We start from the raw sequence: 25,375 nt of genomic DNA, 5'->3' as shown, positions 1-25,375 counted from the left end.
AAAAAAAAAAAAAAAAAAAAAAAAAAAAAAAAAAAAAACGGACTTACACAGAGGCTCCCACCCACCTGTGTGCTGATTTACATATCCACAGGTGTCCGATCTGCTTTAAACTATACACTCATGAACCGTAATGATTGTTTCCTGGGTTAGAATCTAGCAGAATCAAATTAAAACCCCATCTTTTTTTTTTAATCCTAGTCTTGAAATAGCTCAAGTGAGTTGTTCCTATCAAGATACTAAATTTAAAATTTTGAACTCAGAATAAAAATTCATATTCTGAGAAATCATGTTAACAAAAATAAGCAAAATGAGTAAATTTTAAAAATTATTTATATAAAGTGTGTGAATGTGAAAGTTAAAGGAAAATTTTTATTAATTCAATCATCCGACTAATGAAGGCATTCCTTCTGTTAGTACAATCCTCTAATCGCTGTGTCGTACAAGTGGACTGGGGATTCACTGGGAAGTTTTGTTTCTCCCTGCTGATTTTGCTTCTATCTTGTGCAGTAACACAGGAGTATATTTCTCTCAGGCATGAAGGCTGAGTCTAGTTGAAAGCAAGCTAGTATGAATACGATGAAAACACTGACACAGCACTGTCCACGGCACGTGACCACCCCAGCGAGAACCAGGGTCTCTGTGGTATCTGGAACCACGCTGTGACACACTGACAGCTTGAAGGGATGAGTGCTCACCGTTATGTCGCAGCAGGCAGACTCAGTCACAGGGTATCACTTAAAGGCCACAAAGACCATAATCACAGGTATCATCTATCTGCTGGTTGTAAAAACTCATACCTACCCTTCTTAAACTCCTCTCCTTGTTGTCCTCAATGAAAACAGCATGAAACAATGTCTTGGCGTCTCACTTACCCTGAACTACGCATAAGCACATGAAAACCTGCCAGTTAGTTTTTGCCCTACATCTTTATTTTACTTCTTCCTTTCCCTTGAGACATTATCTTGCTACATTGTGCAGACCGGTCTTGAACTCCAGAGCTCAGGTGCTGCTCCATCCTGGGCCCCCGAGTGCTGGCACACACTGTGCACCATGCCCGGCCTCTCTGTGTCTCAGCACCACTAACCAAAGCTCCTTCAGCCTTTCCTAGTATAAGATGTCTCCTTCAGCCACAGGCAGCTGATCTCCTAGAGTGCCAGTGTGTGTGGCATCCAAACTCTTTTCATGTTAAACAGTGGTTACCTGAATAAGAGATGTGTTTTGTGGGTATCTATAAAAATAGAGATTTAAGAAAACTTGAACAAATTCTAAAATACCATTACAATTTTGAGAAGAACTAAACAGACAAAACCTTAAAGAGATAAAGAAATTCGGAATGTGTTTAGTTTGAGCTATTTGAAATTTACTGACTATGTCTGAGCTGAGATGCCCTCACACTCAAAGATGTTAGGTCTAAATTGAGAAGAATTCAGGGATCACTCCCTAGGAACTCAAAATGCCCTGCCTATCAAAAATTTTTTTTTGGTACTGGGGATTGAACTTGGGACCTTATGCTTGCGAGGCAGGCTGTGGATCGACTGAGCTAAATCCCCAACCTCAGTCAGCAATTTTTTTTTTTTTTTTTTAGTATTGGGAATTGAACTCAGGTCCTTGCACTCGCGAGGTAGGCAGCGGAACCACTGAGCTAAATCCCCAGCCCTCAGTCAGCATTTTTAACAGTCGTTTTTATCTAATAAAATGCTACTGTCCCAGGAATACCAGACTCCAGCAGACTGCTGTGTGTACACACACATGAACAAACGTCTTTTCAAACATGTCATCTATATTGTTCTATCATCCAATACCTACACAATAAAAATATAATAAAAAGGAATTAAATTAAACTGATGATAAGTAGGAGCAGGGAAGGTATTTTTCATCAACTTAATTTATAAGCCTTTACACAGAAGTTAGGCTGTCTTGGGAAAGAATGAGGAAGACATGGTAGTAAATGCATATAGCACTGTGTTATCTTCTGGTGTGGAACAGGCTGTCACTCAGCTAAGCCACAGTACTGTGGGCCAGCCAATCCTTTCAAATCCTCCACTTTTTAAACTCAGATGACTCAGATGCCATAAAATTCATCTTTTCAAATTGTACAATCCAGTGGCTTTCAGTTCATCACAAAGTTACAGACCATTTCCACGATCTAATTCCAATACACTTTCATCACCTTCATAAGAAACCCTGTACCTTAGTCACTTCTCACTGCCCCTCCCCCAGCCCCTGGTAATCACTAACCTACTTTCTATCTCTACAGGGCTGCCTATCTGGCCATTTCATAGAAAAAGAATCATAGAACATGTAGCCTTTTGTGCCTGGCTTCTCCCATGTGACAAGGGTCCAATATTTATCCATGTTGTAGCATGTGTCAGTATTCATTCCTTTTTGAGGGAGAATAATGTCCCATTAGAGGAATGGATGACATCTTGTTTATTCTGTCATCAGTAGATGGATGTCTGGATTGGTTTCTGTTTAGACAATTACAAAAATGCTGTTATGAACATGTGTTGCACACAAGTTTTTGTGTGGACATACAATTTCCATTTTCTTTGATATGTACCTAGAAGTAGAAGTGCTGGGTCAGATGCTAACTCCACCTGGAACTTTTTGAGGAACTGTGATACTTTTCCAAAATGCTGTACTCCAGCAAGATAGGAAGTCTCCAATTTTTCTATTTCTCCTCGAATATTGTGGCTGTCTTTTTTGTTTTGGTACCAGGGATTGAACTGGGGACCTTGCACTTGAGGCAGGCAGTGGCACCACTGAGCTAAATCCCCAGCCCCTAGCTGTCTGTATTTTTGCTTACACATCCTGATAGCTGTGAGGCCTATTCCACTGTTGTCTGCTTTGTGTTCTCCTAATGATGCTGCCTGGAGACTCAAGCCTTAGCTACTGTACTTCTACCCTGACACTATGGGACAGGAGTGAGATAGAAAAAATGATATAATATTTAAAAATAATATTATTTAAATAACTTACTATTTAATAATATATAATATCAAAATATAAAAATTTTAAAATAAATGTGTACCATTTGTTATAGAATCAACTCCCTACAATGAATGTAATCATATGTACCACAAACGTGTACTAATAATAAATTTTTAAAATTTAAACATAAAATTATAGAAGTATTAATTTTTAAAGAAGAGGTGTTATATAAAGCTGTAAATTATCCAAATTCTTTATGCTGAAGCCAAATGACTGATATTTGAAAAAAGCCAGAGTAGTATTTGATACTGAACTGCTCAAACAACTAATTATTTCTTAGTTAATGAGTAATCACACCTGAGATAAAATAAAGCTAGAAGTAGATTTCTAATAAAGAGGGAATTAGGAACTGGCTATTATTGATATTAAAGTCCCCCAAATATACCAGGCAAAAACACGTTTTTGGATATTTTTCATAGTAAAGAAGCTTGAAGTAATTGGTATTTTATAGAAAGATGAAAACACATTTCAAGTTATTCTGGAGGAACGTGTTCTGTCACAAATATCAGTTAGCACTGTGAGAGGACACAGCCGAAAGAGGGCTTCCAAGTGCATCTATGACTTCTTTTTACCATAGCCACTTGTCAGCTTTCAGCGGTAACTCTTAAGGGGCATCACCATCTTAGAAATAAGACTTTTACATTTCTTTAGGACAATACTAAGTGCTTAAAAGTATTTACACAAAACAGACCTCAGCTTGAGAGTGGAATTAATGGCCCCCAGGAGTACACCAGCCAGCACATGGAGGAGGAGGGATCAGAGGAAAGACAAACTGTGAAAGACATTTCAAGCAGAACTCACAGAAACTATGATCCCAAAGGTCTAGGTTTTGTGTAATCCTAAATTCAAGTCCCGGTCAATCAGACACTGGGTCAACAGCTGATGTGGACTCCTCTTCACTCCATCTCTATTCTACTGAAGAATGTGCTAAGAGGCTACAGGAAGCTCGTTCTGCTCCTCTGCATTACCCAGAGGCAGAAACTCCACAGTGGTCCAAAAACTACACGCCACTAACAGCTAGGTGACCCACTGACTCTACCTGTGGAGTACGGGGCCAAACCAGGAGAAGTGAGCCGCCTCCTTCCCAGAGCTCCCTGAACTGTGCTCCCTCTGCATCCACATGAAAAGTGGCGAGACCTGGAGGACCTTGTCAGTCACTGTGTCTTAGCTTCAATTACAAAGAGGAGCCCAGAGTTCATTAGCTCCACTTACAGAAAAGTCACTTTCAATGGCTAAATCATGTGTGTGCTAAATGTTGTCTTAGTTTCCCTCTCCTGCTTATTTCCCATCATCCTATTTCCCTACCCTTGAAGTGATCTTTATAATCTTTCCAATGCTGTCCAAGTTTCAGTCTTTTTCTTCCTTTCTTGAAATTCCATTTTTTTTTTCCTGATCTGCACTTAAAATTCTCAAGCTTGTTATGTACTTCCTTCCTTCAGTTCTTCTTTCCAATGCTGTCCAAGTTTCAGTCTTTTTCTTCCTTTCTTGAAATTCCATTTTTTTTTTCTGATCTGCACTTAAAATTCTCAAGCTTGTTATGTACTTCCTTCCTTCAGTTTAGCTCTTCACCGCCTTTTCTTCTTTGTACCGCCAACACAGCAGGTGGCTATGTGCACAGTAAGCAATGTGGCACACAGAACTTTCTGGGGGAGAGCTTCTCTCAGTCGTAATCTGAAGCCACTAAGGACCTACCTGGAGATCAAAGAGTACCAAAACCCTTCACATGAGAGGAAGGATTATAAAGTCTGCAAAGTCACCACGAGACCCGGTACCCCGTGAGGTGGCCTTACACACTACACCTCAAGTACCTTTCACTCTCAGCCGTCTGCATGGTCTCCAGTTTTGAGTGGGTTCCTCTGTTAAATCCTTTCACCTCTTGTTCTTCCAAAGACTCCAGCAATCGGATGACATCTTTATTCACGCCCCTGCGCTTTGCCAGAACTAAAGGAGTAGCACCTTGATGATTGCTAAGAAAAAGTTCATAAGAGACCATTATAACAGCTAAATTACACAGTTAGTGTCCATTTGTATAGCTCTCAATGAGGAAAGCATGACAACAAATGAGTCAAAATTAAGACCCAGAGCAGAGACAATGGTCAAGCTAGAAGCTGATGTTCAAAATAGCCTATTTTTTCTTCCAGGGAAAAGGAAAAAGAATGCACAGGCAAAAGAGGGATAAATGAGAATAAATTAAAAAGAGACAGAGAACATCTTAGAGATTACCTGGGAAGTTCAGTTGTAGTTTCCCTCTTATTCAACAATTCCTATGTTTTATAGGAAGAATATATATTTTTAAAAACCTTAAGAATTAAAAAAAAAAAAACCTCCCTAATTCACATATCTATTTAACACTAATAACAGGACAGAACTCAAACTGCACTGAATCTTGCAATCAGTTCCCCCATAGTCTGTCCTGTGCTAACAGAGTCCTTTACTGTCCTTTTCCGATTCAAGGGCATCACAAAAAAATCTCGGGCAACAGGGAACTGTGATTTAAATCTCAAGCTCAGTTTTAAAGGGGGCCCGATGTCTTCCCAACTCAAGATATGAGGTATCACTAAATCAAAGAAGAAACCTATGACTTCCTCACACTGTTCAGTCTAAAAGGGACTCTGGCCCCGGAGAGAGTATGAAATTGGCACATTACATAACATAAGCCACGTGAGCTCTGTAGTTAGTGGAACTAGGTTCAAATTCCCACTCTGTCCCTTATAAGCTACATGACCTCTTGTCTCTGACATCTCACCTGTAAAATGAAGATGACAGGCTAACTGCAAGAGCAGTTCTGAGGATAAAACAAGCTACCTTAAGTAAACACGGTCCAACTCATAGTACATTTTCAACAAACATTAGTTCTTTCCTTTTTCCCGTCTTACACTACACAATTAATTAGCATAAACTGGCCACTATTTTCACAGAAAACATTACAGTGCTTCAGCATAAATCTAGAAGTTAACTTCTTGTTCATTTACCTCACAAGATTTCACTGTCTCTAATACCTTTCTGAACTTATCATTATGATATAATGATATCAATGAAGAAAGAACATCAAGACTCCAAGATTAAAACATTAGTTGAAGGACAAATGGGAAAGAATGACTAGACTTGAAAAACCACGAAGGACTTACCAAATATCAATTTTGAGTCCATTGGAAACTAAAAACTGGATGGTGTCCACGTGGCCACAGAGGTGAAGAGCTGTGTTCCCTTGATAGTCTGTGGCCAGCAGATCAGCACCAAACTTATGCAACAGCTGGCAGATGTCTACGTTCCCTCGGGCAGCTGCGAGGTGAAGGCCGGTCCTCCCCCTGCTGTCCCGGATATTTGGGTCAAAGCCACTCTCCAAAAGCCGCTTGGAATAGTTAAAGTCCCCATCAATACAGGCTTGCAGCAAGGGCACATTAGTCTGGGAAGAATCATTTACAAAAACATAGGACATTTCTCCGATGTGGCTGGTGGAAGGTGCCTGTAACAAAATACGGGTGCGTGAGACTTGATGAAGCCCAATTAAACCCAGACAATGAGGTCAATCAGAAAAGCATTATTTCTTGTCCTTCCTTGCCCCTTGCCTATAACACACCACCTTACCAAACAGACAATAATGAAGTTATCAATTATATCTTATTTTCCATTAAAATATTTTATTCACATCTGCTGGACTGAAATTACAATTAAATTACTATAAAGCTCTATTTGCTTTTCATCATGTAAATAGATTAAGAGATTTTTTAAAGGTAAGCAAGATATAATGGCTTAAAGTTAATTACAGTGTCAGAAGACAAAGATAACACGATCGTCAGACATCAAAGAAACATATATATGTGTGTATGTACGAATGTTATTGCCAGTACGCATTTTTACTTTTATACAAAATAATTCTCTTCCATGTATTTGCCTTTTCTGAGTTATTCTACAGTGTAAACAAGTGAAGTTACCTGCAGGAGCAGGAAAAAAGATAACTTAATTAGTACTCAATAAGGAGGTGCTAGAATGTTGTGTTTATAGCCCAGGTTTCAAATTTTCATCCAAAAAGTAAAGTAAAAAACAATTTAAAGATTGGAAATATCACAAAATAAATGCACATTACCTTTCTTTTTCTACATTAACCCTATTCTGCTCTATCCTGTTGTCCTCTGTCTTCAGACAGGAAGAGCCTGTCTGCCCGGGAAGAGAGAGCAGGACTAGAGCAGCCCTCAGCCGAGTCCCCGGGTGCTTCCTCTCGGTCTCAGGATTCTTCTCTGCCTGGACCATCAGGACACTCTGCCTTGGCAAATGCAAAAACCTCTTTCCTTTGGTTTGATTAAGAAAAAGGCTACCAAAAGAAACTTTACTAGGTCATCTGTGGAGAAAACTGAAACGAGAAACTAGGAAGGCAGACTGCACTGCTCTGACAGGCTGGCGCTTACTGTACGGGAGCGACAGCTTGGTCCCCGCCGGGCTCAGCTCACACGGCTTTTCAGGTGAAGCCCTCCTTTCCAGAACACCAGCGGAAGTGGGCAATGGACCAGGCCACTCACACAAGCAGAACACAGGCTGCTGAGCTGGGTGGGGTTCTTGTCCCCTGAGGGCTCCTTCCGCAACACAGCCATCCTCCCTCCAACCCTGGACTGCACAGTGATTGCTTCTTCCCAGAAGCACTGTGCTTTGGCTAAGTCAAAGCAGGGCTCTGCTGCCGGTCTGGGGTCTGTGGGGGAAAGGGGGGCCTGAGCATAGACCAAGGACCTGTTCTGGCCAGGCTCCTGCTGGAGGGTTTTCATGAATTTTACCTAATCTTCCTAACAACTCCATGGTAAGATCTCACTTGAATTTCAGTGAGAGTCACTGTAGGATTTTAAGCCTCAGTAAAAAGCAGTTATATAAGGTCATGGCTGAGAGAGGGGACAACTGGAGAGGGACATAAAACATGTAAGGCCTCAGTGGGTAAGAAGGGCGAGCAGGACCTGACAAGGAGTGTTCCAAATCAGGGGAAAATCTGTTTATGATTAAGAATTACAGAGATCGAGATTAAAAAAAAAAACCTTCAGATTGTAATATTGATGCTTTTTAAACAAAATTAATTCCATGAGAATTTACTCAATAAGATAGTCAAGAACTCTTGGTTAATCTCCCCCTTTCCCCTACAGTACTGCATCATAAAAAAATCTAAAATTTATCACAAACTTTTTAAAAAATAAAATACCATATATTGAGCTCTTTTTCAAAAAGTATTATGTTTTGGCTAAATTTTGTAAGGACTCTGAAAAACAATCTCATTGGTGTTTTGATCCAAACATGCGAAGAATTCTTGTTGGCCGACTGGGAGTTTTCTGAAAGTTGGCTCTGTAAAAATACAAGCTTTGCTATCTCCTCCTAGGTAAGAGTTAAGTGTAGTGAATTTCATCAGTTTCTTTGTCCTTGAGAAACTGCTCACCTCACCCCATGTTTAATAAGACACTGCTCATCTCAGTACGGAAGTGAGCTGCCGGAACGCAGGGACACCGGCAGGGACACTGAGGGTCTCACATCCGGTACAGGTGTCCACAGCAGACAGAACTTACGTACCCTTAAGATCTGATCTTTCCTCGTGGGTACTGAAGCACTTTTTCTGAATTCTTAAGCAGCTTCAACAAAAACATTCAGTAATGTGCCAGCAAGGATCTAAAATCAAATGAAAATTCAGTTACAACAAAGGTGTGGTGTGAAAAAGAACAGGCTGTTCTCTTAAAAAACAGACAAGCCAGCGGGGATTGGGGACGTTCTCCAGAAAACTTCTAAAATCAAATGAAAATTCAGTTACAACAAAGGTGTGGTGTGAAAAAGAACAGGCTGTTCTCAAAAAACAGACAAGCCAGCGGGGATTGGGGACGTTCTCCAGAAAATGCAAGGCAGCGATGAGACAGGCCAGAGAAGTGAGGAGGCAGTGAAAAGTGGGAATGGAGGGCTCGGGGACCTGCTCTGTTGCCCACAAACAAGCAAGCAGGGGCAGAGAAGAGAAGAGGGGAATCGAAGTATGAGTCCCCAGTAGAAAAGAAACTGGGCTCTAGAAATTCATTCTCTGTCATGTTTGGAGTACAAAACACTTCATTTTTCACATTGTAAATGGAAACTAGATCCTGGCTTGTCCACCGAAGTGTCTGTATTTTATCTGTGCCGCTATGCTGGCATCCAGGGCCTTGGATGCTCTAGGTAATAAGCACACTACCACTGAGCTCCACCCCGCCCAAACAAGAGCATTTTTAGAAATAAACTACTGCTCCTAAAGCAGAGAGAAAGCCATATTTAAACCAAGCAGGATCAATTTAAGAAAAAATATTTCTAATCTTCCTGGAATGCTAACGTTAAATCTCTTCCACAGATTATCCTTTATCTTCTTCTTGAGTGTGAAAGGAAATGTGGCCCAAATCCAGCTGCAGTCTTCTTTTCCACCCCTTGCTTCTGAACTGGGGTGTTGTCCCACCACCCTCCTTCCACCGAGTCCCCTTGGGTTGCTCCTCTCTGTACTCAGAGAGACTGAGAGGGACCATGAACGCAGCATCATGAGCAAGCAGAATGAACAACAAAACAGCATTATTTAATTAAACAAACCATGACTCTATGCCTGAAATGTGCCTTGCTAACTGGTGGAATATAAGGTCCAAATCCCCAGTTCACAGTCAGGTTGAGACTCATGTTAACCTTTTATTGGTCATTCAAGTCCATTTTTACCAAATTATCTTTAAATAAACTATACAGAGAAATAACGGCATTTAATGAAGATTCATTCACAGTATGCACGTCAGGGTGCAACATAAAGGCTACCAGTGTTTCTGATGACAAACTGGACGCGAGAAGCACTCCCACAGCAGGGTCAGTAAACACCATGAAGACAAGTACCACAGAAATCATCTACCTTCACCCATCTCCTAGTGACCTGTGATTCCATAATACTGGTGTAGGCAAACTTTATATCCCTGGGCCACTTAATTTTTTGAACCAGGAAATGAATTCATTTAAAGCCTAGCACTTTACCTATCTCATTTTAACCACCAAAATGGAATCTTCACAATTAATGCCTCTCGAGTATGGGATTTTGCTTCAAATTTCAATGTCAAAATATTGCAAGGGATTTATTCTAAACGTAACAGTTCATACTATGAAAAGAATAAGTCTGCTTTCATTTGTGTTGCTCTCCTATAGCTATACCTACTTCCTTCTTCTTAGACCTTGGAAACCATTACTTTGTTCTATTTCTAATTCTCTCCTTTCAAGAATGTTGTATAAATGGAACAACACAGTATGTGAAATCCTTTGGGACTGACCTTGCTCACTCTGCATAATTCTCTGGAGAGTCATGCAAATTGCTGTGCATATTAATACTCTGTCCCTTTTTATCTCTAGTATTCCATGGCATGTACATACTACTGTTTAACAGTTCACCTACTGAAGGACATCTGGTTTCTCCAGTTTTGGGCTATTATGTTAAAGTTTCTACAAACACTTGTGTACAGATTTTAACATAACTCTAAGTCTTCATTTTTCTGGGATAAATGGAGTAAAAGTGCTGGGCTAAAGCCATAAAGATTTTGACTAAAAGACTATTACACCATAAGTTATCTGTCTTTCCCAATGCAAAACAGAATGTACACTTATTACTAGAGTGATCTGTCTGGACTTGACAAGTTCAGGATGAGGCTGTGAGTTTATCTCTCGCTGCTGGGTGACTGAGCCTACCAGTGGCGGATGCACACTGTCCCACCGGGTACCCTCACGCTGTACCACTGGGGTTCAAGCTGGATGGAACGTGTCAGTTATTTATGGAAGCACTTGTGGAACCAAGCATTTGGAAGGACACAGGTGGGTGCCCTGAAGTTTGACAAAGGAGCACTTAACGAGAACTGCCACCATCGGACTCGGAGGCATTAGTAGGTGTGTGAGCAGTGAGCTAGTATCTTCCAATTCAAGGGCTGAGTTAGTTCCCCTGTGAGTGGATGTAAAGGCTAAGCATCGTGAAGCCTGCTTTTAGAGGTGGGAAGATGAACAGGGAGAGATATGTGACACAATCTGGGTCCCCTTGGCTTTCCTCGTGCTGGAGGCTGTCAGAGAGCTGGGCTACTCCACCGAGCAGGTGAGCAGGTGGGCTGCCTGGGCCTGAGCCTCAGCTCAGCTACTCGTCAGCTGTGGGACTTGGGTACTCAATACCTACATCGCTGCCCGCCTGAGCTGAGTACAGAAGAAAGCTTGTACAGAACAGTGACCCCTTGGTAACAGAGCAGCTTCCAGCTATGGGGTGATATCTAGTGGGGGAAAAAAAGCTCTCCAGGAAAGAAAAAGAGAACTGATTCCTGGTGGAGGAAATCACCACAGTGTGGCACAGGGACAGTCGATGGTGGAAGCAGCCAAGCCACAGAAATCACGACAGTTGTTCCCAGGGCCCTGGTAGGTGCTGAGGAAGATAGGTCAGCAGTGTTAAAGCAGAGGCAAGTCTTGGAGATCTGGTGCTGCCTGACACCTAATATTCACCACTTGTGTTTCATGGCAATCTCTGACGGCCTCCGTCAAGTCGTTCTTCCTCTGGGATGAGGTGGCCACCTACACCGCAGCAACGGGTGCTCCAGATGCCAAACAGTGCCTCCTGCACCCAAACAGCAAACTAACACAGAGACCTTAGGAGTCCCTGCCTCGATGGTAAGTCCTAACTTTCCTTTCCTTTTATATCTCAAACTCTGGTTCCACAATCTTAGGTCAATCTATAAAACTTTAAGATTGTATTCCTGATGGTGAAGAACTAATGGAGAGAAGACATTCTATTTTAACATTTACTGTACTTACAACTAAATTGGTCTTCTATATCCAATACCAACAACCATACATAATATATTGCTTTATTTTTTATTTTGAAAGGTCACTTTCAAAATAAGACTAAGTGCTATATTTTTGGTCCAAATGGACTAACATTATTCCTGTAGAGCAATTTTAATCAGAGATCAAATCATCAGACATTTCAGCAAAGTGCAAGGAAAAAAGGGCACAGCTGGAGACTTTATCAAATCTTGCTGCCAACATTTCCAATGTCAAAGGAAAGTTTACAAGCAATGGTGTAATACTCTGCCATAAAGAAAGATAAATGAATCATTTGTAGGAAAATCTTACGCACATGCACCAGCTCCACAAGGAATCCAAGCATAAGGTACTGCAAACAGGTATTAATAATTTTTTAAAATGTGATGAGATAAAAAAGTACTAAAACTGAAAAAATAAATGAAATATAGTAAACGGAAGCCCCAGTCTGTATTCTCTGTATCTCATTTGGTTATTCTTATTCTTTTAAAAGAATATAGTTGTTTCAACATATACAATAACCTCAAAGAACCAAGAAACAAGAACTCTCAGGGAAGTCATCAGACTGTAGATGGTGGTACTTTAGAAACGACCATCTTAACATCTAAATGGAGGAGCTGGAGGTACAGCTCAGTGGTAGAGCACTTGCCCTCCATGCACAAGGTCCTGGTTCCGTGCCTGACACCACACAATGCCCAAATAAAACCAAATCCTCCCCCAAAACCCTAAGCTCTACACAGACCCTTAGTTCTTGGATGAGGGGAAAATGTCTACAAGAAATCTAGCTGTATTTCTTTAGCCTGCTTATCTTCAGCAGCTGTATCTCTCTGGGAGGGTGACCATAAAACTTCCAAGGTCTAGACAGGGTGATGAGTCTGTGGCCACGCCTCTGCAGGAGGCAGACCGGGGCACATAGTTGGTCTAGTGTATTTCCAGTGTGCCACACAGTTCCCATACAGTTATCAAGAAAACCAGGAGAAAACAGTTCATGTGAAACTTGGCTGCTCACTCACAACTGCCCTAAAATTTCTTCCAGACCATGTTTGTAGAAGTTGGTGCCATTTGTCAGCACTTCGTCACACTTATACCCTGAAAGACTGCACAGGGCCTGGAACACTGTTTCTTCAAATCTAGACAAAGGAGATCCTACTAATTCTTTCCCTGCTGTACACTCACTATCACAGGATTTTAAAGTAACATTCTTTCTCATGATTAATTCTACATCTCATTATATATATATATTTTTTTTTTAGTTTAAACAAAAATAAAGAGAAAATAAAAGTTGCTTTAAGCCTATCATCTGGAAATCACTACTAATTCTATATTGGTGGTATGGTCCTCCACTTTTTTTTTTCATATTTGAACACATATATTTAATTCCTACCACATATACCAATGTTAAATTTTATTGCTTGCTATACTGTGAGCATCCTTTTAGGTTACCAGTGTTCTATAACAATGTTTAATGGACAACGAATATTCTACTCCTCATCTATACCGCACCAAAATTTTCTTTCTTTCTTTTGGTACCAGGGATCGAACTTGGGACCTTGTGCTTGTGAGGCAGGTGGCGGAACCACTGAGCTAAATCCCCGGCCCTACACCATAATTTTCTTATTGAATTTCTTAGCACTGAAAAAGGATTGTGCTCTATATTTTTCCTGCTATCAAGTTCAAATTCACACACATTTCAAGCCCATCAAAATGAAGTGAGTCTAAGAGAACTACAAAATAATCTCCAAAAAAACCTGACTTTTCACATGGGCTCTTAGGCAATGCCCTGGAAAAAGGAGAAGGTGGAGGCTGACAGTTCCCTGGGCTGTGGGGCTTCTGCTCTCAGGGGTCAACTGCTCCACTGCAACAGCAGCCCTCATGCAATGCCTTCTCTGCTCATCTAAAACATCCACAATTATGGACTGTAGCTCATCCTAAACTAAGCTGGATTTAAGACCTTTCTTTACCTATTTTTTAAAATACTGAATTAAAAGGGGATGTGAAGTAGATTCCTACTGTGATCGTATTGTGGTACGATTCCAATTTCTAAACCTTCAGTTATTTGTCCTATGTAAGACAAAAAATGCATGTGTTTGCTTTGGATTCTCAAAAAGGAAAAAGAGCACTCTCTTTCTAGAAGAATGGTAACAGGTAAATTTAAAAAGTTTTTGAGAATCCTATCCTTTTAGGATATCCCAGGACCAGGAAGAACATCAAAAGGAAAAAGTGTTTAAGTAGAATCTTCTGAATTGTATTTCTAAAGTACAAAACATTGAAAGTTCAAAACTAATTTTTTGGACACAGGATCTTGCTATGTAGTTCAGGCTGGCCTTGAACTCACTATTGTAGCCCAGGCTGGCCTCAAAATTGCAGTGGTCCTCCTGCCTCAGCCTCCCAAGTGCTGGGATTCAGGTGTGCATCACTATGCCTGACAAAGAGTAATTTTTTTATAGATCTGCATCTATCACAGATTTTTATTTTATATCTAAATTTGTGGAGAGTTCATATTTTGTGCTGTTGCTAACATTTTAGTCAAATTTGGTTGAGTCTAAAATTCCTAATGTCATGATTTCTTCGATGTGAAGCTACCAATTACATCATAATTAAATTTCATTAACACAGTAAAGGAGGTTATTTTGAAATGCATGAACTACTGAGTGATATGTTTAAAAAGCCCAGTTCATTGTATGTAACTTCATATATTAAAACTAGGTTAGTCAGTTATTATCTAGTAAATGTTTTTAGGAAACTAAGCTTAATGAAAAGAAAAAAGCATTTGTTTGCATGTCTGCTATTACTATGCAAACAACCACTTATAACACTTGAGAAACATATACTTGATATTTAATAAATTATACCACAGGCACTGTTTTTCCTGTTGGATTTAATACTCACAGAACTCCTATAAGGTATTATCATTATCCTCAATGTAAGAGTGCAAAAACCAAGTCACTAAATTTGCTTCCTAAGATTTTTTTCTTACAAAACAAAATTAATAAACCTTTTCATCGATTACACAAGGGAAACTATTAGCCTAGTGTACATATCACAAATTAACTCTTCAAAATCATTTCATTCAAAATGAAATTTTTTTCAAACTGCAGAAAAATAACTACCTGGAAGTGTTTCTTATGTTACAGGCAATAGTCCAGAATGCATATTTCAAAGTAACTCTTTGTAATTACCTCATACAGAGTATATCGTGTGTATGTGTGCGTGTGTGTGGTATTGGGGATCAAACTCAGGACCTTGTGCTTGCAAGGCAGGTGCAGTGCCACTGAGCTAAATCCCCGGCCCAGTATTTTTTTTTTTTTAATGTGGGAAAACAACAATAAAATATTTTGGAAATCTTTTTTTCAAAAAGTGACTAAAAGCCTGGACATACTATTCTCAAGTACTTCTTACTAGTTTGAATAGCAAAGCCTTATCTCAATTTTTCTTTTTCCATTAGGAAATCTAAAAACACCAATGAAGGAGTTTTATTAATATTTCTGGTGCTATTTATATTAAGTTTAGCTACAATTCAACTTTGAGAAAAGATATTGGCTTAAAATAAATCAAAATTAATTTTTATAAAACCAACATTAGAGGCCAGGGATTTAGCTCAGTGGTTCTGATGCCTGCTTTGCAGGTGCAAGGTCCCAAGTTCGATCCCCAGTACAAAAAAACAAAACAAAACAAAACAAAACACTTGATACTTTAGATATTTTAATTTATTCTAATACTTCAATGTTCTTCAGAATCTTCATTGTATAATTTTGTCATGTTTAAAATTCTTAGCAAGGAAATCCCTAGAGGTTTCCAGTTTATAACTACATAATAAATTAAATGATCATGGGGCGGTCAATTGGAAGTCTTTCATGCATATGTACTACTCTGTGATAGTTATTTGATTTTGTTTTAAACCTGCCTTTTTCTAGCTTCATCCCTTAATAATCTGGCCTCACAGTGCCACCTCGTGGCCTGCCTTGTACTGTAGTTCAGTGTTAGCATCCTGAACAGGAATAAAGCACAAGGGATTCCTATGAAATTTGTTTCACTTCAGTTACATACCATCCATAATTCTAATTGTGAAAATCCAGAGTTGGGACAAAGTTCAATTTTCCTTTTAAAAAAATGTTTACCAAGGACATTAATAACATACATATGGTTCCTGGTGTATTCCAAAACCTAAACCTCATTAAACCTACCTTAGCTGACTTAATGTATGTAAAATGTTATTGGTGACATTTATTCAATGTTATTTCAAAATATAAAAACTACAACTTCTGCAAAAATATTTATCTTCTAAACAGTTAACAAAATTTAAACCAGACTTTAAACAGTTTGATTGAAGACATGAGATTAACTCTATTCTTAGGGAAAAAGAAACAATCCTATTTCTGTGGAATTTTTAGAGGTAGAAAGATCACCCAGAGTCATCTAACACACAATTTTACGCAAGTGTGGATACTGTGTTAATCAGCTTTCTGTCACTGTGAAAAAACACCCAAGATAAGCAAACTTACCAGAGGAAAGGTTTATCTTGACTATGGGTTTCAGAGGTTTTAGTCTGCGGCTGGCGCACTGTCTTTGGGACTGTGGTGCGGGTACAACAACATGGCTGACATGTATGGCAGAGCAGAGGTGCTCACCTTGGGGCAGTCAGCAAAGAATGAGAGAGAGGGTCCAGGGACAAACTGCACACCTTAAGGGTTCAGCTGCAGGACCTACCTCTTCCAACCAGGGCCCTTCTTCTGAAGTTTCTACCACATCCCAACGATGCCACTAGCTGGGGAACAAAGGCACACTCCACATGTAAACTATAACAGACACTAAGAACCAGACAGCTGAAACTGTGTAGGTTACTCTAGTGACCACTCCCCTCGCCTCCAGTTTCTATAACTATCATGACTCATGGTAGAATACAAAGTACATCTCCTTCAACACAAGTTTATCTTTCTAAATTCTATTGTGATTTATCCCCTTCCACACCCTAGTATATGCTAGCTGTGTGCTAGCATGTGCTGTATCTTCCATGCAAAACATCCATCCTAGTGACACACAGTGACGTGGGCCCTCCTCCCTAGGTTACAGCACCAGGGAGGATTTAGTAGATGTCTCTGAGGTGACATCTCATGGAGTGTGAAGCAGCTGCCCACATTCCCCTACCACTGCATTTATGTCTAAGTAGTTCCTTAAAATTCATGAACTCCTTACTGTATTGGACCTACAATCCCAGCCTTTAGGGACCCTTGTAAATAACTAGGATGCACAATACAAAACAAATGCAAGCTTCATGAAGGTACGAACTTGAAAAACTACCTTTTACAATGGCATGTGGACACAAAATGACCAAGAAATGGTACAGTGATTCATGGAGTTTTAGGTGTGTCTTCTTCCCACTGGATATAAGATTTCAAGATGAAACCTTTGGTGGGAAGGAAATAAGTGGTCTAAAAACCAAGAAAGCTGAGAAGCTCAGGCTTTAAAAAGACGCCTTTGATTCTTTTCCTGCTTTGGGCTGGGGTGATGTATTTGGGGGAGACATCTGAAACCTAGAGGAAAAGAAGGTTGCATATGCTTAGAAATGGCTCTAAGACCACAGAAGAAAAAAACCCATCAGTTTCATAAACCGGATTTGGGGGATAAATATAAGTAGAGGATTACCGGTAGAGTTGTATTTTTTGGCTGAAGCTTTCCTCATAACTGCCTCTTAGAAACAACAGGTAGAAAATGCCAGAATTCTCAAGCAGAGCAGACTCAGCAGTTCTGACAACTTCCTCCAGAGAATAATAATTTTGAGTGAAAGAGAATGAATTGTAGCAGTTTTCTTTCTGACTCATACTCGGCCCTCAGCCTTTCCTGCTAAGCCAGCAGTCCTCTGAGTTGGCAGTATTCATATCTATAGTCTCGAGACAGTTCTGGGGAATCTTTCAGAAATGGGAACAGAGGCTGAGAAACCCCTTAACTAGGCTGCCCATGGAACTAGTTTTACAGACTGCTAAGAGACCTACCAGGCACTGTGACTTGTGTGTGACAGAGTGGTTAGTGACTACAGGTCTCTCTCGTTTTAGTAGCCCCATGGCTCTTCCAGACTTGCTGTTTTCTGGGAAAATCTTTTCAATAAATTGTTTTTAGGGTTTTTTAATACTGCCAGTTAGAAGTGCTTGCTAGTTTTGGCAACTACAACCTCATTTTCCTTCTGGTTCTTATTTTTTAATCTCTCTAAACTATTTAACACGCATCCTAAGGAGAATGAGTTTCACATGGTAAATGACTTCATTTTTTTTTTTTTTAAGTTCTGTCTAACCTGTAGTGATGACAAACCATAAAACTTTAAATGCTTTTTAAGTCTGAACAATTGCTACTTTGAACTTATGTTCTGGTATTTGAGAGCTACATTGTCAAGAAAAGATAATTACCATAGAAAATTGTTCTTTAAAATGCTATCAAAAGATGATGACTCCTTTACAGACAGGAGAATAAGTTTCTCATTTTTAAATAAATGGAACAAATTATCCACTCAGAATTGGCAAATTTTAGATCTGGGAAGTGATATGCAATATGAAACATTTAGTACCTTAAAATGTAGAGACGTATGACACAGATAAAAACAAATGAAAGACAAACTTTCAGATTCCAGGTAACTATTAAATTTATCACTGATATTTTAGCACATCTCCTTCAGAGATGTTTTAACTGATTGTTCAATTTAAACAGATCTAAAATCCAACACAATGTCCTTCCATACCACTTCTGTCTTTTCTGGTCCAAATTTTAGTTTGTAATTATATTTTACTGGATAGTTTTAGCTAATGTAAATCACCAATTAAGAAACATGAAACTAAGAGTTCCGCAAACTTCTCACTTCAGAAATCTCTATCTCCACTTACTTTAGCTGCCCTCACTTGAATTCCTTGTACCTGGAACTCAGTTCCTCCATCGAGATCTTGACCCGCAAGTACCTTAAGATCTTCAGGCTTTTCCACTCCCTCAAATCTCTGGAAAATTTCTCCTGTCTCCCAACCTCTTTGCTGGCCGCACTTGTGGCCACCCAGGCCAGGAGGAATTCTGTCTCCACAACTATTCCTAACTCTCTTCACCCAGTGCCTAAAGATCATGACAGGTCACTGTAATTACACAATATGAAGCTTCAGGTTGGTTTCTTTTACTTAGAATATGGATTTAACTTTCTTCTATGTTTCATAGCTGTTTTCTTTAGTGTTGAATTAACAGTACACTGGATGAACCTGTTTATTTATGCATTTACCACTGAAGGACATCTTGGTTGCTTCCAAGTTTGGGAAAGTTTGAATAAAGCTGCCATAAACATTTGTGTACAAGCTCTTTTGGGTGAAACAAGGAGTGACTCCTGGATCCTATGGCAGAAATGTTTCATTTTATAAGAAACCACCAAACTGTCTTTCAAAATGAGTATATCATTTTGCATTCCCACCAGCAATGAATAGGAGTTCCTGTCTAATTTACACTTCCTTTGTACCATGTGATATGAAGTGTCTTTTCATACCCTTGCTTACCATTCTTATATTTCTTTTGTAAAGTGTTCTTTGGCCCATTTTCTATTGGGGTGATTTCTTATTGCTCAGTTTTAAGAATTCTTTATACGTTTTGGATGACAATACTTCCTCCCAATCTGTGGTTTATCTTTTCATTCTCTTATCTTTCCCAGAGCAGAAAATGTCTATTTTAGTGAAGCTTCACTTATCAATCATTTAACAGATTGTGTCGTTTGTGAAATATCCAAGAAGTCACTGCCAAACCCAAGGTTGCAGATTTTTTTTCCCTTTATTAATCTTGTACATTGAAACCTTGTTATAACTGCTTATTAGTTCCAGGAATTTCTTGATTCTTGCAGATTTTCTACATATGTGATCATATGATCTGCAAACAAAGATGGTTTTATTTCTTCCTTCCCAACATTTATCTTGTCTTGCTGCACTACCTAAGATTTCCAACATTGTAAATAAGCTCCTGACTGTTGATCATGACAGGAATGCTTCAATTTCCTCACCATTATGTAAGATGTTGCCTATAGGCTCTTCGTAAATACTCCTCACCGCATTGAGAAAATTTCCCTTTATTCCAAGTTCATTGCTTTTTTAAAATCACAAATCAATGTTGGACTTCGTTAAATGTTTTTTTTTTTTTTGCACTTAAGAATATCAGTTAAATTTTGTTCTTTAGCCTGCTGATGTGATTAATTATTCACTGACTTTCAAATGCTGAACCATCCTGGCAAACCTGGGATGCATCCCATGGATGTTAGTGCATAATTCTTAATATGGTTGGGTTACGCTAAAGATTTCTGCATGTACACTCATGAGCAATACCATCTTGTACTTTTCTTGTAATGTCTGGTTTTGGTATTAGGTTAATACTGACCTTATAGAATGAGGTTAGTATTTCCATTGCTTCTATGTTCTGAAAGAAGCTGTTGAGAACTGGTATAATTTCTTCCTTAAATGTTTGATAGAATTCACCAGTGAAACCATTTGGGCCTGGTACTATTTTACGTTAATTTTTTTTCTATTTCTTTGACAATACAGCCCTACTCAGTCTACTTGTTCTTGTGTGAATTTTGATAGACTATACCTTTCACGGAACTGGTCCATTTCATCTAGATTATAAATCTATGGACACCGAATTATTCATGGTATTCTTTTATTATTCTTTTAACATCCATTGGCTCTTCAGTGGTGTCTTGTCATTTCTGGTATTAGTAGTTTGTATACTCTCGTTTTTTTTTACTGGTCTAGTTTATTGATCTTTTAAGAAAAAAAACAACTTTTAGTTTAACTGATCATACTGATTTTCAATTTCTTTAACTTCTACTCTAATTCTTATCACTTCTTTTCTTCTCCTTTAGATTTTACTGTTCTCTAGCTTGAGGTGTAAACTTAGATTATGGATTTTATATCTTTCTTTTATAACATATGTATCCAATTTTCTTCTCAGCACTGCTTTTGCTGTATGCTACAGACTTTGATAATTGTGTTTTCATTTTCATTTAGTTCAGAATATTTATTAATATCTCTAGAGGCTTCTTTGAGCCACATGTGACATAATCTCCAAGCTTGAATAGAGGATTCTCCAGCTATGTTTCTATTACTGACTTCTAATTCAGTTCCTTAGTGATCTGAGAGAGGAGAGTATTAAGCTATATTCTTTCACATTTGTTAAGGTATATTTTATGACCATGGGTATGGTGAATCCACCTTGGCAAATACTCCATGTAACCTTGAGGAGAATGTGCATTCTGCTGTTTTGGATTAAGTGGTCTATATATGGCGATTATATCCAGTTGATTAATGGTGTTGCTAAGTTCAATTAAGTCCTAATGATTTCTATCTGCTGGATCTGTCCATATCTGATGAAGTGTTGAAGTCTCCAACTAGAACACATTCATCTGTTGATTCTTGCTGTCATATCAGTTTCTGCTTCACTCATTTTGATGCTGTTTTGGGACACGTATATCTTAAAGATTTAGGTTTCTTGAAGATAATGATAAAAGGGAACAATTCTTCAAGAAACCTAAGTCTCTATCCTTGATAACTTTCTTTGAAGTCTGTTCTGTCTGAAATATAGCTGTGCTCACTCTGATAGCACATATACTAAAATTGAAATTAATATGGCAAATACAGCTTTTTTTAAAAAAAATAGTACATATATCTTTCTCCATCAGTTACGGTTTGGATCAAAAATGCTTCCCAAAAGGCTGTGTGTTCAGAGAGGGGTTTTTGGAAGGAGATTAGATCATGAGGGTGCTAACCTCATCAACAGATTAACAAAGCCACTGGGGCTAATAGTCAAATGTTAGCTAGGGCCAAGCCTGAGGAAGCTGGTAATTGGCATGGGCTGGAGCTGGTTCTGAAGGATATGTCTCTTGAGTCCTTTGCCTCTACTTCTTGCTGCCATGAGGTGAACAGCTCCACCATGATTTTTCTGCCTTGGAGCCAGCAGACCATGGACAGAAACCATATGCCAAAATAATTTTTTTAGACTGTGTATGTTAGGTATTTTGTCTCAACAAGAGAAAGGTGAAGCATCCATTTACTTTTAATCTACACGTGAAGTTGGCTTTAAAGTGTATTTACTATAGACAACATACAACTGTCTTCTTTTATTGAAACATAATATTTATATATATATATATATTTGTGAGGTACTATGTAGGTTTAATTCATGTATACATGGGGGGTCATGAGTTTTGATGTTCTGGTAATCTTCGTACATTAGACAACTGACATTTAAAATGCTTATAGCTGTAGTTGGGTTAATAAGCTAACATATTCATTACTGTTTTTTACTCAACACCCTTATTCTTTGTTTCTAATTTTGACTGTTTTTTTGCTTTTTGTGATTCTGAGGATTTTTTTTTCCATTTTCTTTGCTTTGTTTTATGGCATACTAAGTATTTTTCTCAACTTCTGTGAACATATTTTTTGTGAAAATTTCTCTGGCTAATGAACTACATTAACTAGAAGTAGCATAATAGTACTCTAATGCTACATCTTCTGAGTCCTTCATCTTCAAATGTTCCATCTCTTTCTTTAGGATCTTTCTCTCTCTCATTACTTATTTTTTTAGAAACTACAATCTTACTGATAATGAGCATTAGCTTTTGTGTCAAAGAAAAATTTCCAATTTCATCTATTAATTTCAACAGGATTACATGAATTGATGTCAATATTCCCCAATTCTGAACTTTGCTTGGAAAGTCTCTGAGCTTACAATTATTTGTAATAAAAATTTTGCTTTGATAATTCTCCTTCTTGAGATTATGGAAATACAGAATGCTGCTAAGTACACATAGGCACCCCACCAGATAAAAACATTTAAGATTTTTAAAAAATATGCAACCCCACCAAAGATATATCAAAAATGCTTTTTAAAAACAGCAGTAAATACCAGAACATCAGAGTGGTGAGGACCAGTGTTTCCATTATTAATGCTAGGTACAAAATAGACATATGAGCAGTGAATACCTGTAATCCCAGCACTCGAGAGGCTGAGGCAGGACTATCGCTACGAGTTCGAGGCCAGCCTGGGTTAAGAGTTCAAGACCAGCCTGAACTACACAGTGAAATCCTGTTTCAAAAAACAATAACAGCGATTATGGTCACAGCTACTATACTGAACAATGTAGCTCTAACACACATTTTTGGTCCTATGTGTGTTTCAGCTGTTACGTTCCAATAGTCTAAGATATATATATCATATGATATATATATATATGTTTCGATAGCAAGCTTTCTTACTTACTTGTGTTTTATAATAGTCCCTGATGTCTTGTATGGTGACATTCCTTAATCTGTTCTTCAAAATCACCTAATCTACTATTTGCCATTTTCAACTCCATCTAGACATCAGGATCCTTTGCCATGTGTCACACAGACCTCATTACCATTTCTGCTTACTACACTGAGTCATTCCACCCTTGAACAGAAACATATATAGGTATTCTCTACTATCTTTTAATATTTTTTGTATTTTTTCCATGAAAGTATTAAACATTTAAAAATTTTTTAAGTAAGCTATTGTTTTTATATCTGCTACAATTGGTATCTTTTAAAAAATTCAACTTTAACCTGGTTACTACTAAATGAATGCACTTGTGTTGATTTCACATCAGCAACCTTGTTGAACTCTTCACTAGTTCTAGGAATACAACTAGAGGTTCTCTTGAATTTTCTATGAACTACTCATATCGTTACCTGAGTACAGCATGGGGATTTAAAATATGCCCACAGATTCTTTGATACACTTCTCTTCAAGAGGTAGAAGTTAAATCTCCTGCCTGTATAGGCTGGATTTACTACCTTGTATCTAACATACAAGTTAATTCTACATTATTACTACCAGTGACTTGATAATATAGTCGAAGTTTAGCTGCTAAGTAGCTAATTAGAAATAAAAATCATTTACTGTGGTAATGATTACAGTGCTTTCAAATAATTTCTATGTAAAAGATTTACAGTTAATTTTCCCCCAAAGACTTGCCCATACTTTCAACTTTCAATTCCACTTGGAGGAATCGTCCTTATTCCCTCTTGAAGTTTTATCAATTGGTTTTTTCTTTCACCGTTCTCTTAAAAATGCCTGTGCAAGGTGACCAACAGTCTTCCTGGTTAAACCCAGTATTAATTATCTCGTCTCCATTCCACCCGGCTTATGGAATCCACAGGAAGCAATATGGTTGACCACTTTCTCCCTGGAACTCTCTCTGGCCTTCAGCCCTCCACACTCACACTTTTCCCTTTTCCCTTCAAGAGTCTCCTGCTCAGCCTCTTCTGAGGTTCTCATCACACCAGTTTCTGAACAAAGAGAGCCCCAAACATGACTCAATCCTCATTTTCTCTGACTAGATCCATAGTCCCATGGCTTTCTTCTAACAATTCCCAAATTTCTATATTTCTATCCACACCTCTCCCTTGAACTATGGTTTCTCATAAATCCACAGCACATCAGCCCCTACTAAACTAAACTGACTCCTGCTCCACCCAACTCCCAGTGCCTCCCCACTGTCCCTCAGTCCTTGCCATCTCCACGAATGGCAACGGCATCAGGGCCACGAGTCCTGCTTCACTCCTTTCTCTTCCCCTCCCAAGCACCCATCAGCAAATCCTGATTCACCCAAGGTAGGGCGGCCTCTTACTACAGCAGTCTCCTGTATCCAAGGTTAGTTTTCCCATTGCAATAACCCAGTCAATTGCAGTCTGAAATATTAAATGGGAAATTCTAGAAATAATTCCTAAATCCAAACTCAAGCACGATTCTGCATAATGTGATGAAATTTCAAGCAATCTGGCCCAAACCAGATGTGAATCATCCTTCGTCCAACATATCCTCTGAGTATACACAGCCAGCCCTTACTCAGCGGCCTTCTCAGTTATCAGTGGAACTGCAGTGCTGCTTCTCAGGGAGCTCCTGTGTAGTAGCTAGTGTCACAGTGCTAATCGGGTTTTTTTCCCTCATGACTCTTGTCACTTACCTGTGACATTTACCTGCTTCCTCTCACCACACAGATACTGCATCATCTCAGTATAATCGCTCTGCTTTATTACTGTTAATCTCTTACTATGCCTGATTTATAGTCAATTCTGTCTTAGATATGCATACACAAACACACAGGTACACAGAATTCAGTACTATCCAAGGTGTCAGGCATCCACTGGGAATCGTAGAACAAAGCCCCTGAGAGCAGGGGTGATTATGGCACCTCTGTCACTCCACCATCATTGCACCAACCTGCTAATGGGTCTCTGCTTCCGTCCCGTACTCACAGTCCATTCTGGACGTTGCAGCCAGGGTGATCCTTCAAAATCTGTCAGATCCCCTCATTCCTCTGCTCAAGTCCCTCCAACCACCTCCCTTTCATTTAGGGTCAAAGTCTTTGCCAATCTTTACCCATTAGGTCTCTGGCCATATTCCTTCCTCCTGCTCAAACCCACGAGGTCCTTGCTGGTTCTCCTTGGTCAACAAGGTTCTTGGGTTTTGCACTTGCGTGGTCTGCTCCTCCCCTTGATGACCGCAGGCTGTCACCCACTTCTTTAGTGTTAAGAGTGCTCCCCACACTTAGCAAATAGGAAGA

At 39.0% G+C, this 25,375-nt stretch overlaps 1 protein-coding gene across 2 annotated transcripts in view; it reads right to left on the bottom strand.

Moving 5' to 3' along the window:
- Positions 1-25,375, bottom strand: part of Ankrd46 (ankyrin repeat domain 46) — a 27,293-nt gene extending 1,918 nt beyond the window's left edge. The window contains exons 1-4 of one of the 2 annotated variants that reach the window (XM_010619545.2): positions 25,192-25,375; positions 8,533-8,628; positions 6,120-6,457; positions 4,800-4,958 (exon numbers count right to left, since the gene is read on the bottom strand). In XM_010619545.2, coding sequence (XP_010617847.1) covers positions 4,800-4,958; positions 6,120-6,430 — 470 coding nt within the window. In that variant the 5' untranslated portion in view covers positions 6,431-6,457; positions 8,533-8,628; positions 25,192-25,375. Of the gene's footprint in view, positions 1-4,799; positions 4,959-6,119; positions 6,458-7,078; positions 7,464-8,532; positions 8,629-25,191 lie in introns of those variants that run through there. The other variant, XM_010619546.3, reaches the window with a different exon arrangement.

Source organism: Fukomys damarensis, unplaced genomic scaffold (assembly GCF_012274545.1).
Source record: "Fukomys damarensis isolate Sample0158 unplaced genomic scaffold, DMR_v1.0_HiC HiC_scaffold_5, whole genome shotgun sequence".
NCBI classification, from domain to species: domain Eukaryota; kingdom Metazoa; phylum Chordata; class Mammalia; order Rodentia; family Bathyergidae; genus Fukomys; species Fukomys damarensis.
Note: the sequence above shows the minus strand (reverse complement) of the source record. Positions and strands in the feature narration are given on the sequence as shown.